The sequence below is a fragment of the Arvicanthis niloticus genome, chromosome 13 (assembly GCF_011762505.2).
Source record: "Arvicanthis niloticus isolate mArvNil1 chromosome 13, mArvNil1.pat.X, whole genome shotgun sequence".
Classification (NCBI taxonomy): Eukaryota; Metazoa; Chordata; class Mammalia; order Rodentia; family Muridae; genus Arvicanthis; species Arvicanthis niloticus.
In genome coordinates, this window is record NC_047670.1 from 76,375,353 (window position 1) to 76,390,855 (window position 15,503).

Consider the following 15,503-nt stretch of genomic DNA (forward strand, 5'->3'; position numbering starts at 1 on the left):
TCCGTGAGGCCCGCCCCTCGCCGCCCGAATCTGACCAATCCGCAGCGCTCTTTGAAGACGAGCGCCCTCAGCAGCCAATCGCAAGGCTCAAGCGGTGCGGGGCGCGGCCCGGTGAGCCGGGTACCTAACACTCCGCGGCGTCTGAGAAACCTTGGTGTCGGGAAGGTGGGGGAGGCGACGTGGCGGCTCGGACGCCACCTCAGGCTCCAGGGGCTCAGGGAGGCGGTCAAGGGGCGGTTCCCTTGGGCGGAGCAGGTTCCTGTGCCCGCGCGAGCGTGCCATTTCCAGAGCCAGAAGTGATGCTAAAAGCCTCACTGGAATGTCCTTTTGAGCCACTTAACGGTGTTCGGGGGAAGGGGGGAATCTTAATATTATCTTTTTTTAGGCGTCAGGAGCCAGAGGCTGATCTCCACAGCGGCAGCACTCGGCTGGTACCATATGCTTTCTTATCTCCAGAGCACCACTTTGCACCAGGTTCGTTCGTTCCAGGACGGGCGGTCCAGAACAGCCGAGAACTTCAGATGCAAAAGCCACAGTGGGATGAAACCCGGTGCTGTTATGCTTGGTTGGAAAGTTAGCTCGGGTCAGAATGTACTGGAAAGGATACTAACGTTTATCAAGCACCTCCTGTAAAGGGTGTGATTGCCCTTGGAAGGAATTGGGATTCTTGGATGACTTCCATGTTTTGCTCCCAAGACTGAATATTATTCTGTTTAGAAAGACTCATTCTGTGTCAGAAACATAAAGGAACATATTTGTGTCTTTCCACATCTGAATTTATTGAATATCAGTACATTAACAAGCTATGTCGGCTTCATTGGCAGCAATTTGCCAATTAGACCTGATTTATTTACATTGATAATGGGCCCTTACCAACCAAGCACATGTACTTTTACTTTAATATTAATTACTAACTGCTGGGTCACAGATTGCACATCATGTGTAGACTTATGTAGGTTAACAACATGGCTACAAAAGGGTTAAAGAAGCCACAGCATAATTCAAGACTTCAGAGACCTTACTAGAGTCAAGAGCTGATACATTGCAAAGTCACTGCAGCCAGTGGAGAGCTGCTGAGACTGCAGCCTGGGATGCAATCATAGCTGCTGCTTCCCAGGTCATAGGACTGAGCAAGGCCTCGTGGCTGAGTCCAGCTTCAGAGGCAAAATGCAAGACAGGTTATGGATGAATATGTGGGCAACCGGTAATCTGAGTAGGTTCCATCAGCTGTGGACAGGAACTGGGCTGAAGTGCCAGAGACAGTCGGGATTTCTCTGTTGTCCTTTGAGGCACACACAGGGTGGTTGGTGGGGACCACTGTCCTCATGGTGATAGACACCTTCCTCATTATTAGAGCCTTCCAACTGAGGGTGTTGCACCCTTTCTTGGTCTGATTATGTTTATTTAGTACATTCTTGAACCTGATGATACTTAAGTGATTTTAATATGTCCACTGAGCCTATGTTCTCAATCAGTTGTATTTGGATACATTTACAGGGTATTACCTTTCACTTTTTAAATTAATTATTCATTTTAGTGCTTTGCTATATACATATAAACATGTATATATATATACACACATACACACATATACACATACATAAACATATACACATATACATATGTATACATAAATATGTATATATAAATATGTATACATATATGCATTTGGATACATTTATAGGGTGTTACTTTTCACTTTAAATTAACTAAATTAAATTCTCATTTTAAATTAACATATATGCATATATATACACACATATATATACACTATATATATATATGTGTATATATATATATATATATATATATATATACCATCTGTGTGACTTACAGTGAGCTGCCATGTGGATTCTGGGAATTGAACCTGGGTCCTTGCCAGGCGGTGGTGGCACACGCCTTTAATCCCAGCACTTGGGAGGCAGAGGCAGGCGGATTTGTGATTTCGAGGCCAGCCTGGTCTGCCGAGTGGAGTTCCAGGACAGCCAAAGGCTATACAGAGAAACCCTGTCTCGAAAAAACAAAAAAACAAAACAAAACAAAACAAAAAAAAGAACCTGGGTCCTCTGGAAGAACAGTCAGTGCTCTTACCTGCTGAGCCATCTCTCCCGGCCACCTTTTCACTTTTAGTTACGTCTATTCATGCACAGCGCTAGTGATATGTATGTGCAGAGCCCCACTCCAAGTAGAGCCAAATACTGCTTGTAGGAGTCACACGAGGCAAGACAGCCTGAAAGCCACGGTTATACACAATATAGAATAACTTAGAGCAGACACAGCGTGTGGCTGAGAGAGCAGCTTCGGGAGCTGGTTCTTTCCTTCCACCAGGTGGGTCCCAGGGCTTAAACTCTGAATCATCTCACCAGACCCAGCACCTCATGTATTAAAGTCAACTGTGTGTCAGTGTCTCATCTCCTTTAGACCTCAGACGAGTCCCATGTTATTTTAACTAGATAGTTCTCTACAGTGCTGGGCAGGAGGAAGACCAGGGCTGTAGCTCAGGTGGTAGAGTACTTACCAGGTATGGGCAAGGTCTTAGGTTCATTCCCCATACTGACAAAAAAAAAATTAATTATAGCGGTTAGGGCTGTTGTAAATTACTAGAATACTCTTACTTAGCAAGCTCAAACTCAAGGCTCTGGGTTCAATTCCCAACACAGGGAAAAAAAAAAAAAAAAAAAAAAAACTGAGCCAAGTCCTCACTGAGTAGCTCTGGCTGCCTGGAACTCACTATGCAGACCAGGATGACTTCAAACACAGAGATCTGTCTGCCTTTCCCTCCCAAGAGCTGAGATGAAGGGTGTACACCGTCCTCCTGTTTAAAATTTTCACCACCTTTACGGAGATTCCTACTGAGATTAGCTAGTCCATCTCCTGGTTCAGCTGTATGCAATACACCAGCCTGGTGATTCAGCTGTAGACGGCAATCGAACGAAATTTCCAGATGCTGGTCCATCTTCAAAAGAGCACATCACCCACTGGATCCCAGTTTTTGTTTTTGTTTTTGTTTTTGTTTTTGTTTTTGTTTTTGGGGGGGTAAGTGCCCATTGTTTCTTCCTTCTCCATCTCCTCAGTCGGGTCAATCCCAAAGCGCAGGTTGAAGCAGGTGGGGTTGGGAATTTAGGACCCTTTCCCCAGGGGACATTAAAATCAAGTCCTCAACCCTCAGGAATGGTTGTTATGGGCTGTATGGGTTAATGACTCTACCCCTGCTCCATAGAACACTTTTAATTTATGGGAAAAGAGCGTTGAGCGCTGGAGGGTGGGGAGGCGTACTGAGAAAGGCTGTCCTCTGGACATGGCAAGGCTGTTACACTCGTGAACTCACTGTAGCTATGGCCACCTGCACAAGATGAAGCCTCATAAGATGAAGCCAGTCAGACCAGTCAGTCCCAGGAGACAGCACCCATTAGACTCAAGGGATTACCAAAGAAAAGAAGGAAAAAAGGAGAGGCCATAAAGATGGGAGAGGGGACTTCTTGAGAGGTGTCTAGGAGGAGTGACAGGGCGAGGTTAGGACCAGGTGTGATCAGTGTCTATATACAATTGTCCAAAAGTAACTGAAGGGGTTGGAGAGAGGGCTCCGTGGTCAAGAACACCTGTTGCTCTTGCACAGCACCTGGGTTCTATCCCAGCACCACATGGTCATTGATAATGACTGATACTCCAGTTCCAACGGGATCTGAGATGACTTCTTCTGACCTCTGCAGGCACATAACGGATGTACCTACAGGCAAAACACTCACACATAAAATAAAACAAATCAAAAATGTTTTTAAAAAGGATGAAAAAATATGTAGGTTTTTCAAAGGGACTTTGAAGATGGCTTCTGGGTTATTCCTCACAAACCCTGATTCCTAAGGACAATGAACATGTTGGGGAGAAGGAGAAAAAGGGACCAGATCCTTGACCCCTTTAAATATGGGCTCATGTGCTTGCTTAGGGCCTCTGAATGCCCCAAGACAGGTGATGCGGGTATGCTAACCAATAGTCCTCCCTGCCCACAGCATGTGTGGGTGCTAACCCTAACTCTAACCCCTAACACACACACACACACACAATAACATTTAGCTGCATAAACAGTCGTTTTGAGATAAAACATAAGAATTGAGGCGCACAAGCATTGGGCCCATCTAATAAAATTTTTTTGTTTGTTTTTTTTGTTTTTCAGGATAGGGTTTCTCTGTGTAGCCTTGGCTGTCCTGGAATTCCCTCTGTAGACCAGACTGGACTTGAACTCACAGAGATCAACCTCCCTCTGCCTCCTGAGCGCTGGGATTAAAGGAGTGCCTCCTGCTAAGAAAAAAATTTTTAAAGAAAAGCGAAAATAAATAAAATTGGCATAATCATGATAGTGACCATGTTATCAGTCCCAAAAGTCCCCTTGTGGTCTTTTATAATCCCCCTCGTCCATCAACAGCCCCCTTCTCAGGATATCAGTCATCTTCTTAGAAACTTATTATACTTATATATTCATTCATTCAGTGTGTGCTTATATGTGTGTGCATATGCACATACACAAGTGAATCATGGTACATGTATGGAAGTCAGAGGACAGCGTGTGGGGAGTCAGATCACTCCTTTAAACACTGGGCCCCAGGGATAGAACACAGGTCATTAGGATAGGCAGCAATTACTTTTACCCACTAAACTATTTCAATGGACCTGCATTTTATTTTCTAGAATTGTATATAAGAGAAACGAAACACTAAATGTCATTTTTGGTGAGCTGTGTCTGCCCTCTTTCACTCAACACAACTGTTTTGAGAATTATCCATGTTGTACAAGGCTTTATACTAATTCAAACAGTTTCAGTTACTATAATGAAATAACAGATAAATCAATCTAAGCAAAGAAAAAAGGGGCCACAAGATGGCTCAGTGGGTTAAGGTACTTGCAGCCAAGCCTGTTGATCTGAGTTTGAGTCCTGGAACCCACATGGTGGAAGGAGAGAACAAACTCCCACAAGTTGTCCTCTTACTGCCTCATGCATGTAGCACACGTGTGTACATGCAAACACACTAAATACATGTAATTGCTCAAATATTTTTAAAGTGTTTGTGTATTTATTTGTTTTGTGTGTATGGATGTTTTGTCTGCATGCTTGTACCGCATGCATGCCTGATGCCTTTGGAAACCCTGGGGCTGGAGTTACAGATGGCTGTGACCCACTATGAGGTTTAATTTGGTATTCCATCATGGCAGGGAGGGCTTAGCACCAGGAGTAGCTCTAGTCACAGGTGTGTGAGACAGTGTTTCTCACATCTCAGAGATGAGGAAGCAGAGAGTTCAGGCTAGCACCAGAACCAGATGACATCTTTAGGAACTGTGCTTGCCCAGTAACCCGCTCCTAATAGGTAGGTCCGAAAAGTTCTTTAACCTCCCAAAACCTCCCACCAACTGGGGATCAAATGTTCAAACCCAGGAGCCTGTGGGAGACACTTGACATTCAAACTATAACATGGAAGGCATGCAAAGCACTTTAAAAAAAATTAACCCAGGGCTGGCGAGATTCTCAGTGGTTAAGAGCACTGGCTGCTCTTCCAGAGGACCCAGACTTAATTCCCAGCACCCACATAGCAGATCACAATCAACTGTAACTCTAGTCTAGTCTAGTCTAGTCTCAGGGGATCTGATGCCCTCTGTGGCTAGGAGGGGCTCCAGGCATGTGCATGATCATAAACATACACATGGGCACTCACACATACACACAAGATAAGTAAATAGATATAATTTAACATTTTTAACCCATATCCAGATGAGAAACAACATGTGTGTTCTAACTAGAACACAGTGCTGCCACAGAACAAACCATCCCTTTTGCATTTCTGTCTGACAGCTTCTGGTCAGGACTGTTTTCCTCATTCCTACAGTATGTTATAAAACTATAATACTGTTAGATTAATTTGCCACATCGTACATTCTATCCCAGAATACTCTAGCTTTCCAGATGAGTTTTTTTCTGTTCAGTCCTGGGGCTCAAACCCAGGACCTCACACATGCTAGGCAAGTGCTTTTTCACTGAGCTACACATCAAGCTGAGTTCTTAAACTGTTTATTGTGTGTCCATGAATATAGTTACTGTCATGCAAAAGCTAAGAGAAATTGTTTCAATATCTATGTCCTGAAGAAGCGGTAAATGTTTGAAGAGATATCTTTAGCCAAATAGCACAATGTGTGCATGTAATAAATCTCATGCCCACCGTGCTCTTAGTATGTACAGCATGTTAATCAGTTAAATAAACTTGTTTAAGTATGCAATGGGAGGGGAGGGGGAGGGGGAGGGGGAGGGGGAGGGGGAGGGGGAGGGGGAGGGGGAGGGGGAGAGGGAGAACACATGGCCCAAGGCCAGATGTGGTGACCAGTCTAGTGTACATATCGAGTCTGAGGCCAGCCAGAGCTAGATGATACATAATGAGACCCCAGAGAGCTGGGAGAGTTCAGCGTGGTCTACAAGAAAGTTACAGGCCAACCATGGCTATATAGTAAGACCCTGTATCATTCATAAATAAATAAATAAATAAATAAATAAAATTTAGCCGGGCAGTGGTAGTACAGGCCTGTAATTCCAGCACTCAGGAGGAAGAGGCAGGCGTGTCTCTGAGTGTGAGACCAGCCTGTCTACAGAGTGAGTTCCAGGACAGCCAGGGCTACACAGAGAAACCCTGTCTTCAAAGGAAGTATAGAAGAAGAGGAAGAGGAAAAGGATGAGGAGGAAGAGGAAGAGGAGGAAGAGGAAGAAGAGGAGGAGGAGGAGACTTTTAAAACAGCAAGGCAAGAGGTGGCAGAATCCAGAAAGGGTTCTCCTGAGAGTCAAGCTTGGAAAGCTTGGAGACTTGGAAAGAAATTACCTCTGAAAAAATTATTATGCCCCCCCTTCACTTCCCCTTACCTCAGTTCAAGCACTAAGATGAGAAACTGTCAAAGGTTCTGGGGAAATTGACCCGACATCTGGATTGGTGCGGAGGTATGTATGAAGTACACCCCCCCCCAAAGGCTTTTGAGGAAGAGACCATCACTCAACCAGGACATCACTTCAGCCCAACAGGTTTGTGAAAGACCAGTTGGCAGAAAAATAGGCTGGACAGATATCCATCTGCTACGGTTATTACCACAAGCCTACTGCAGACCTGCATTCTCTCACAGGACTTCCTCTCTGAGCTGTCCTGGATCAGGTATGCAGCCTTCTTGTGAGCCTTAAAGCTGAAAATAACTCAGGCAGCCCTCTCCCTTTCCCCAAAAAAGTTACCAAAAAAGCCCCTGCCTGAGGCCTGAGGATGCTATGGGATGTGTGAGGTTCAAACCTCAGTAAGGAGTGTGGCCTGTGACACAAGTTCATACCAAGTTTAAGGGCAAACCTACATCATAGCCCAAGGCTAATCCACCAAAGCCTTGGCACCAGCCTCTCAGCAACAGGCTCATGAAGACTCTCACACCACGTGCTCCATGTCTCTTCTCTGGGTACCAAGGCATCCCAAAGGAAAGAAAAGCAGAACCCATGGACCTCTGCCTGCAAGGAGGCTTGTGCCAGGCAGGAATGGTATGAATCTCTGGGCACTCATCGTGGAAAGATAGAGAAAGAGAAAGCATCTTTTGGGATAAGTACAGCCTGCAGAGGGACAGAGAGAGCCCTGGGGGGTGAGGGCCCGAGAACCACAGGGAGGCATGTCCAGAAGCAGCTAACATGATGATGGGATTCAAACCCGGGACAAGCAGGTGATGTGTCTGTTTCACTTACCAAGGCAGACCTGGCCTCCTGGCACTTTCTCCCAGCATCCCTTGGTCCTTACCTGTTACAGGACATACCCAGGCCTCTACCCTGAACTTTCCAGCCCAGGGGCTGGGTTTCCTCTCCTCCAGAAATTCTTTCTTTCTCTGTTTCTGTCTGTCTCTGTCTCTCTGTCTGTCTCTCTGTGTGTGTCTCTGTGTGTTCTGTCTCTCTCTCTCTCTCTGCATCTCTTGTTTCTCTCCCTGCTCACGGCTTTCTCTCTTTTTCTTCCCCCTCCCCTCTGTCTCCCTCCGCTGGATGACTTCACTAACCCTCTCCCTCTCCTGTGTGGTCGGTGAACTCTCCTGGGAGCTGCCCCCAATAAACCTGCTTTTATACTTTAATTTGGCTTGAATTGGCTTACTTCATTGGTCGAGAATACTTAATCACATGAGTCCATAAAAAAGACGCCAGCTAGATACATGTGCAGTGAAAAAAGTCAACAAATAACAGGGATAAGGGTTTGGACAGGAACCATGCTCCCCGCTCTGGGGTCAGAACAGAGAGTAAGCTCCAGGGCCTTGGTGGAAGATAACAGTCACTTTTTCCTGCCTAGTCAATCAGCATCAGCATCGTATCTCGTGGCAACGGGGAAAACATCGCTTTCTAAAGGCTGCTAAATCCTAAAATCTCAGAGAAGCCACGGGCAGTTCTTTTTATTTTGTATCTGTTTAAAAGCTCAGGAAGCCCTTCCTGACATTCTTGCTTGGGGTCCCAGAATTTAAACTTAGTCACTGTCCGGAGCCCTTGTTTTAGGAAAGAATGAGATTGTTGTTGCGTAACTCAGAATTGAGCAGGCCGGGTGGTCCAATGTAGCAGTCCCACTTGTTTCTTGAGAGTTGCAGGAGTGCTAGGGACCCGCCCACCCCTGCCTAGGGTGGGACTTTGCCTAGGGCTGAGCAGGCACACGCCTTTGGATTAGCAAAACAGAAGTAGTTGACTTGTGGAGTCTGGTACTGAAATTCTCAGGCCAGTTCCTCCCCAAATCCCGTGGGCGCAGATCAGTCTGAGAAATCCAGAAGACCCAAAGAATAGCTAAAGAAAGGAGACAGGCTTTAGGGAAGACAAACAATGGAGAGTCAAGCTAATCTGAAGTGCAGAGATGAGGGTGAGGCCTAGTCTATAGCCAGACCACTGTCCCCAAAGGCATCTAGGATATGATTCCCCTACTTTTTTACCGCCACCCCCAGTTCAGCTCAGGGGTCTCCGAGGGTTCCTTTCCACATTTACTCAAGGTGTATTCTTCATGATGCAGTCTTCATTCTACCCCTAGCAGCCCCAGGCTTTTCTATTATTGTCCCTAAAGCTAGATCTTCTTGGGTTTTTATTATTTTGTATTTCGCGGACACAGGCCAGGAGACTTTATTTTACCTTCCCCGTTTTACCATCTCTGTTTCCTCTCTCTGGGTCTGTTTCTTGCCCTCCGTAGGAACTTCTGTCCAGGCGCCTGGCATCTTTCCTGGCGTTTATCAACATCTCTTTCACGATGCACCGCTACCCCCACCCCCACCCCATAGCATCCCTTCTGGGGTCACCTTTACTCACCCCCATCTTCTCACTCACAGGAGCACCTACAGGCCCCTCATCTTCCTGGACATACACTGGTGCTAACTGGATTTCAGGGTTCACCTTCGCTATTCTCTCCTTTCCTCCTCCCTACTCCACAGTCCCTTTAGCCAGATGTACAGCTCCCAAATTCCGGGCGAGATTCCCAGGAACAAAGCAAGAAAAAAAAAACCATCAGAACAATTTGGGAAGTAAACAGCGGCGGAGAAGAAGGAGGGAGGGAAAAGCCTGGTGGACCCAGGTGGGTGGCCCTCCAGTCCACCCAGTTAAGGGACTGCCCTCTGCCTTCTTCCCCTCCCCCTTCACCTGGCTTTTAAGGGGCCGGGCCCAGACTTCTGAGTCTTAAAGAGGAGCAGCGGCCCACAGCAGCTGCACTAGATTCTCTGGAAGGAGTGCACAGGGCAAAAACTCTGACCATGACCTGGGACGGGCTACCCACGCAGCCGCTGCTGATGTTGCTAACGCTGTTGTTCGCTGCGGGCTCAAGGTCCGCCTTAGCGGAGTGCCCCGGCTGTGGGCCAGGGGTGCAGACTGGCTGTCGCGGGGGCTGTGTGGGGGAGGAAGACGCGGGGTCGCCTACAGATGGCTGTACAGAAGCTGGAGGCTGTCTCAGGAGAGAGGGGCAACCGTGCGGGGTCTACATCCCTAAGTGCGCCCCAGGTCTGCAGTGCCAACCCCGAGAGAACGAAGAGACACCTTTACGGGCACTGCTGATCGGCCAGGGCCGCTGTCAACGCGCCAGAGGGCCGTCGGGTGAGTCCTTGTCTCCTCCCGCCGCCCACCTGCCCACCTGAGATAGGAGAAGCTAGTCTCTCCTGGTAAGAATCTGGACAGATGCAGGTGGGCAGCCTCTGCAGAAACATCAGAGACAGCTATGAGGTTGTTGGGGGCACCTTAGAATAAGGAAGAGAGATGTCTGGACTTTCCGCTGCTCCCCCCTTTCCCCTTTTATTTTCTCCTGAGGGAAAGGAGCATAAGTAGGAGGAGGATGAGTGTTTGAGTTTTAGATTTCCTCTGCACCCCGCAGGATCGGCGCTCTCAGGCTCTCGAAGCCCACGCTGGAGACAGGACCTAGATTGCTTATGGAGGAGGAGGAAAGGGAACCCTAGACTCTAGTTCCACACACTAAGAAATGTCTCCTGCTCCTCTTTCAGTCCCGCTGTGAAGTGGGCACTACGGGCAGTGGGCACCGGGGGCAATAGGCACAAGAGGCAGTGGACACTGGGGGCAGTGGGCATCGGGGGCAGCCAACACTGCGGGCAGTGGATACTGGGGACAGTGGGCACTGGGGGCAGCCGACACTGCGGGCAGTGGGCACGGGGGCAGTGGGCAACAGGGGCGGGGCAGTGGGCACTGGGGGCAGCCGACACTGCGGGCAGTGGGCACGGGGGCAGTGGGCACCGCAGGCTGTGGGCAGGTCCTGGAGGGCCTGGGGAGGGCCGACGAAGTGGGAAGAGAAGGAATCTGCCAAAATCAGACTTATGATTTAAACCTTGTAGGACTTGGATGCCCTCCTGCCCCACCCTACCCCAGGGATGAACACAGAAGACTGAGTCATTGGGCGGGTGGGACCAGAGTGAGTCAGCACCCAAAGATGGGGTGAGGAGCAACTGGAGATGGGAGATAACAAAGTCTCTGGGTTTTCCATAGAAAGGGGTGAAAAATGGATTTGGATAACTTGGCAGTGCAGGCCTGTCATTCCAGAGCTTAGGGGTGAAACAGGAAGTCAGCTCTGCATCAACCTTGGCTACAGAGTCTCAGGCCAGTCTACACACACACACACACACACACACACACACACACACACAGAGGCACACATGAGCATACACAAACACATGCATGTATGCATGCACACACATGTATGCATGCACACACGCACGCATGAGCGTACATACATGTACAACAACACACACATGTGTGCACATATGAGTATACATGCACACATACACATGCACACACATGCATGCACACACATGCACACATGAACATACATACAAGATCACACACATACATGCATGCATGTACATGCACACATACACACATGCATATGTGCATGTGCACACTTGCAGGCACATACATGTGTGTGTGCACACACATGTGCATTTATTTGCACACACATACACACACGAGCACACTGGAGTAAGGGGTTGAAGCTTCAGTTTCTAGTGTCAGAGCCCGGGCTTCTAGGGCTTCTCTGAGGTTTGTTTTGGTTGGAGAAGGCAGTTTGAAGCATCATCCTGGTCTGGCACTAAATGCAGGGAATGAGGGACAAGGTCTGAGGAAGATGTGGTACCCAGACAACACTGCAGAGGGAATGGAGTGAAAGTGTATGGGTTTTTTTTTTTTTTTTTTGTTTTTTGTTTTTTTTTTTTTTTTTTTTTTTGCATCATCCCAGCCTTTTCCCAGCCCTGACTTACTTGCATCCTGAGCTCTCCCCAGGACCCCAGAAGCTCTCCAGAGCCAGGTACACTGCAGGTTGGAAACCTCTTATTTCCTGCTCCCTCTGCAGCCTTCAATGTGTCCTGGTTAAGAGTTGAATCCAAGTGTTGCTGGACCACTAGGGTTGAGCTGGGACAAAAAAGGAGAGGTTCCCATGTAAGGCCCTCAAAGTAACAACATCTCAGGCCTGGGAGGGGTGGACTGACTCACTGAAGGGTCACAACAGGGACAAACATTCCACTGGATCCTTATTGACACCCCCCTCAACACACCCACACACACTGTACAATCCACTGTTTTCTGCCCATCTTCCTGGCCTGATGTGCCCTCTTCTGGTCTCCAGTGGAATAGGCAGGTCTTTACAAAGGAAGATTGAAGGCTGGAAATAACCAACACTACTTTGTACTCATGGGATTTGGAGAAGGGGGATGTGGGGGGCGGGGCAGGGGTGAGACAGGGCTTCTCTGTGTAGCCCTGGCTATCCTGGAACTCACTTTGTAGATGAGGCTGGCCTTAAACTCGTATATCCACCTGTCTCTGTCTCCTGAGTGCTGGGATTAAAGGCATAAGCAACCACCGCCCAGCTAGGATTTTATTTTTATTTCACATGTATGGGTGTTTTGCCTGCATGTATGTCTAGACATGTATGTCTGTGTACCACGTGGTTTCCAGAAATGGGGTTGTCTTCCCGGTAACTAGAATCACAAACATCTACTGTGCTGAGGAATCGAACTCTGATCCCCCTGGAAGTGTAGCCTGTGCTCTTAACTGCCAAGCCATCTCTTCAGCCCTGTTGAATAGACTAGACTGGCCATGAACCTGTGGCAATCCTCTTACCTAGGCCTCCCAAGTGCTGGGATTATAGCCACACAACACCATACCCAGAGGTATTTGTTAGAGGAAGAAATTGCAGCTAGGGTAAGGTCAGGAGAAACTGACTCCTTCAGTCCCTCTCACTTTTACTGGTAGAAGTGGACCCAGGCTCCTGGACTGCTGGTCTCTGCTCTGACTGACCTCTGATTCCCCCCCCCACCCCCCATTCTTCCTGTGGCCACAGAGGAGACTACAAAGGAGAGCAAACCCCATGGAGGTGGATCCCGCCAACGTGACACGAGCCACAGAGACCGGCAGAAGAATCCACGGACCTCTGTGGCCCCTATAAGGCCCAATCCTGTTCAAGATAGTGAGATGGTGTGTGAAGGGCTGGCTGGTAGGGAGACAGGGGGCTGGAGATTTCCACTGGAGACCTTTTCATGGACTCCAGGAAGTCAGCAGGCAGGCTCCTAGAATCCCAAGTAAGGCTCCCATCCACCCCTCTCCTTCTCCAGGGCCCCTGCCGCAGACACTTGGATTCAGTACTGCAGCAGCTCCAGACTGAGGTATTCCGAGAGGGAGCCCGCGGGCTCTATGTGCCAAACTGTGACCTCAGAGGCTTCTACCGAAAGCAGCAGGTGAGAAGAAGCTCCCTGCCTGGGAGTGAGGAAGTGTACTTGATGCAAAGCTGCAAAAAGGATGCTGGCTCTGCTGGAACATGTCTCCAGAGACAACAACAAGGTGGTGGAGACAGGCAGATGGATCTCTGTGAGTTCAGACCAGCCTGGTCTACATAGTGAGTTCCAGGACAGCCTGGGCTACACAGAGAAACTCTGTCCTGGAAATCCAAAACCAACCAAATAGCAACCAAAAGAAAGGACACACACACGCACACACAAATATTTCCTCCAATTTTAAGACCCAGGTAAACATGAAAAGCACCAGGAAGATTGTAAGTTCAAGGCCTGCCTGGCCTACAGGTGAAGGGCTGGTAGGGAGACAGAGGACTGGAGATTTCCACTGGAGATCTCTCTGTGGACTTGAGGAAGCCTGGACAAGCAGGCTCCTAGACTTCTGAGTGAGTTCAAGTCCAGCCTGGGAAACTTCATGAGCCTCTGTCCCAAAAAGTAAAATGAAAAGAAGTTTACAGCTTGTTGGTAAAGCTCTGCTTAGCAGTGCTCTGAGCCCAGTCTCTAGTATGATTTAAAAGAAAAATAAAGGCCAACTATTGCAGTGGAAGACTCAAAGTCTCCTCTAGGATAACGCCTTGCAGTGGCCTCAAATGGGAGCCCTGGGAACCATCTGGAGGCGTCTGGGCGCTGGCTGGTGGAGCCCTTTCTGCATTTTTCTGACTCAGTAGGTCTGGGCTAGCCTGTGAACACAAGTTTCAAACATAAGTGATGTTAGGCTCTTGACTGAAACTACATTTTGAAAGCTGTTGTTCTGGCCTAACAGAATGGGCCCTATTTAATAGATAAAGTGACTAAGAGCGCTCAGATGTTTCTTCTGCTCAAAGCCTGGACCTCACCCTGACTTGCACCTCTTTCCCCAGTGCCGTTCCTCGCAGGGGAATCGCCGTGGTCCCTGCTGGTGTGTGGACCCAATGGGCCAGCCTTTGCCAGTGTCTCCAGATGGCCAAGGAAACTCTCAGTGCTCTGCCAGGAGCAGTGGGTGAAGCCCAGCGGGAGCCTCAAAGACACCGGCAGGAACACAGGGCTGTCATCTGAGCTACATGTAAAGTGATGAATATCTGTGCCCCAAGACCCACCTTCAGGCCCCGCCCCATTGTCCCTGTCACCCTTGGGCCATTACACAGCTACTTAGAAAGATTGTTGTTCATTACCCTGGTGTACTCAGTGCTGTATGTGTTACTGTTCTGTGTTGCTGTTTTATGCCTTCATATTCATCTTAGCAAAATATGGAAATCTGTAAAGGAAAAAAAAAACCCTATGATCTTTAAAAACAAAACACCTCCTGCCCTTCCGCGCAGGGGCCATGCTAATCTTCTCTGTATCGTTCCAACTTTAGTATATGTGCTGCCGAAGCGAGCACGCCCCTCCCCTTCTGTAGCAGGAAACAAATTGCTTGTTCTTGAGAAGTTTCCCGTCAGGAATTTAGTAGAAGCAGGTATACTTCTATCTTTTGTTACCGTTTCCAAACAATGTACTTTGAATCAGAATCACTCCTTACTTTTCATATACTTCCAATGTTCTCCACCACATTAGTGATCAGAAGTGAGGTGTAACTCCCCAGCCCCTGCCCGCAAGAGCTAAGTAGGATCTGACTGTAAGTTGAAGGAAGTCCTGCCCTAACTCATAGATTTCGAAGAATGAACTGCTGTTGGGTCTGATTGACTGTTGATGTATTGTGGTGTGGCGTATTCAGAGACTATTGAATGCAACTTACAATGCTTAATAAAAACTTTGTTCTTTTAGTATAAAAAGATAAAGAAAGGAAGAAAGAAAGAAAGGAAGAAAGAAAGGAAGAAAGGAAGGAAGGAAGGAAGGAAGGAAGGAAGGAAGAAAGAAAGAAAGAAAGAAAGAAAGAAAGAAAGAAAGGTTGTTGTTGGCTGTGCTAATAAAGCCGCATTGGGGGAAGCTTAGCGTCTGTCTCTGTCTCATCCTCATTCTCTCTGGTTGCTCAGAGATAGCACTTCTACCTTCCCGGTGGAGTGGAGCAGTCTCTTCCATTGTCCTTAGAATACAGTAGATGGCCACTGTCACAGGCAGCAAGCCCTTTATCCTCACCTGGATACCCACCTGGAGCTCCCAGGACTGAGATCCTGGCCTCTGACTGAGATCACAGTGATTACAACCTGGTTTCTATCACTGGCCTTTGGACTGATGGAGGAGGAGGATTAATGGTTAATCCCCTTCGGGAATTTGCCAAAGTAGAACTCCCAAAGCACTCACCTGCC

The 15,503-nt window shown here is 48.0% G+C and overlaps 1 protein-coding gene and 1 pseudogene across 1 annotated transcript; one reads left to right on the top strand and one right to left on the bottom strand.

Moving 5' to 3' along the window:
* Positions 1–9,555: 9,555 nt before the first annotated feature.
* Positions 9,556–15,188, top strand: Igfbp6 (insulin like growth factor binding protein 6). Its single transcript, XM_034517583.2, has 4 exons — positions 9,556–10,087; positions 12,831–12,964; positions 13,102–13,224; positions 14,139–15,188. Exons 1-4 carry the CDS (start codon positions 9,751–9,753, stop codon positions 14,259–14,261), a joined length of 717 nt encoding a protein of 238 aa, XP_034373474.1. The 5' UTR covers positions 9,556–9,750; the 3' UTR covers positions 14,262–15,188.
* On the bottom strand, positions 14,543–14,638 carry LOC117719463 (U6 spliceosomal RNA; annotated as a pseudogene).
* Positions 15,189–15,503: the final 315 nt, after the last annotated feature.

Bases quoted from the DNA above. Each gene is read 5' to 3' on its own strand.
- Igfbp6 (XM_034517583.2), top strand. From the start codon at position 9,751: ATGACCTGGGACGGGCTACCCACGCAGCCGCTGCTGATGTTGCTAACG. The intron at 10,088-12,830 runs GTGAGTCCTTGT...CTGTGGCCACAG, and splicing joins ACGCGCCAGAGGGCCGTCGG to AGGAGACTACAAAGGAGAGC. The intron at 13,225-14,138 runs GTGAGAAGAAGC...CTCTTTCCCCAG, and splicing joins GCTTCTACCGAAAGCAGCAG to TGCCGTTCCTCGCAGGGGAA.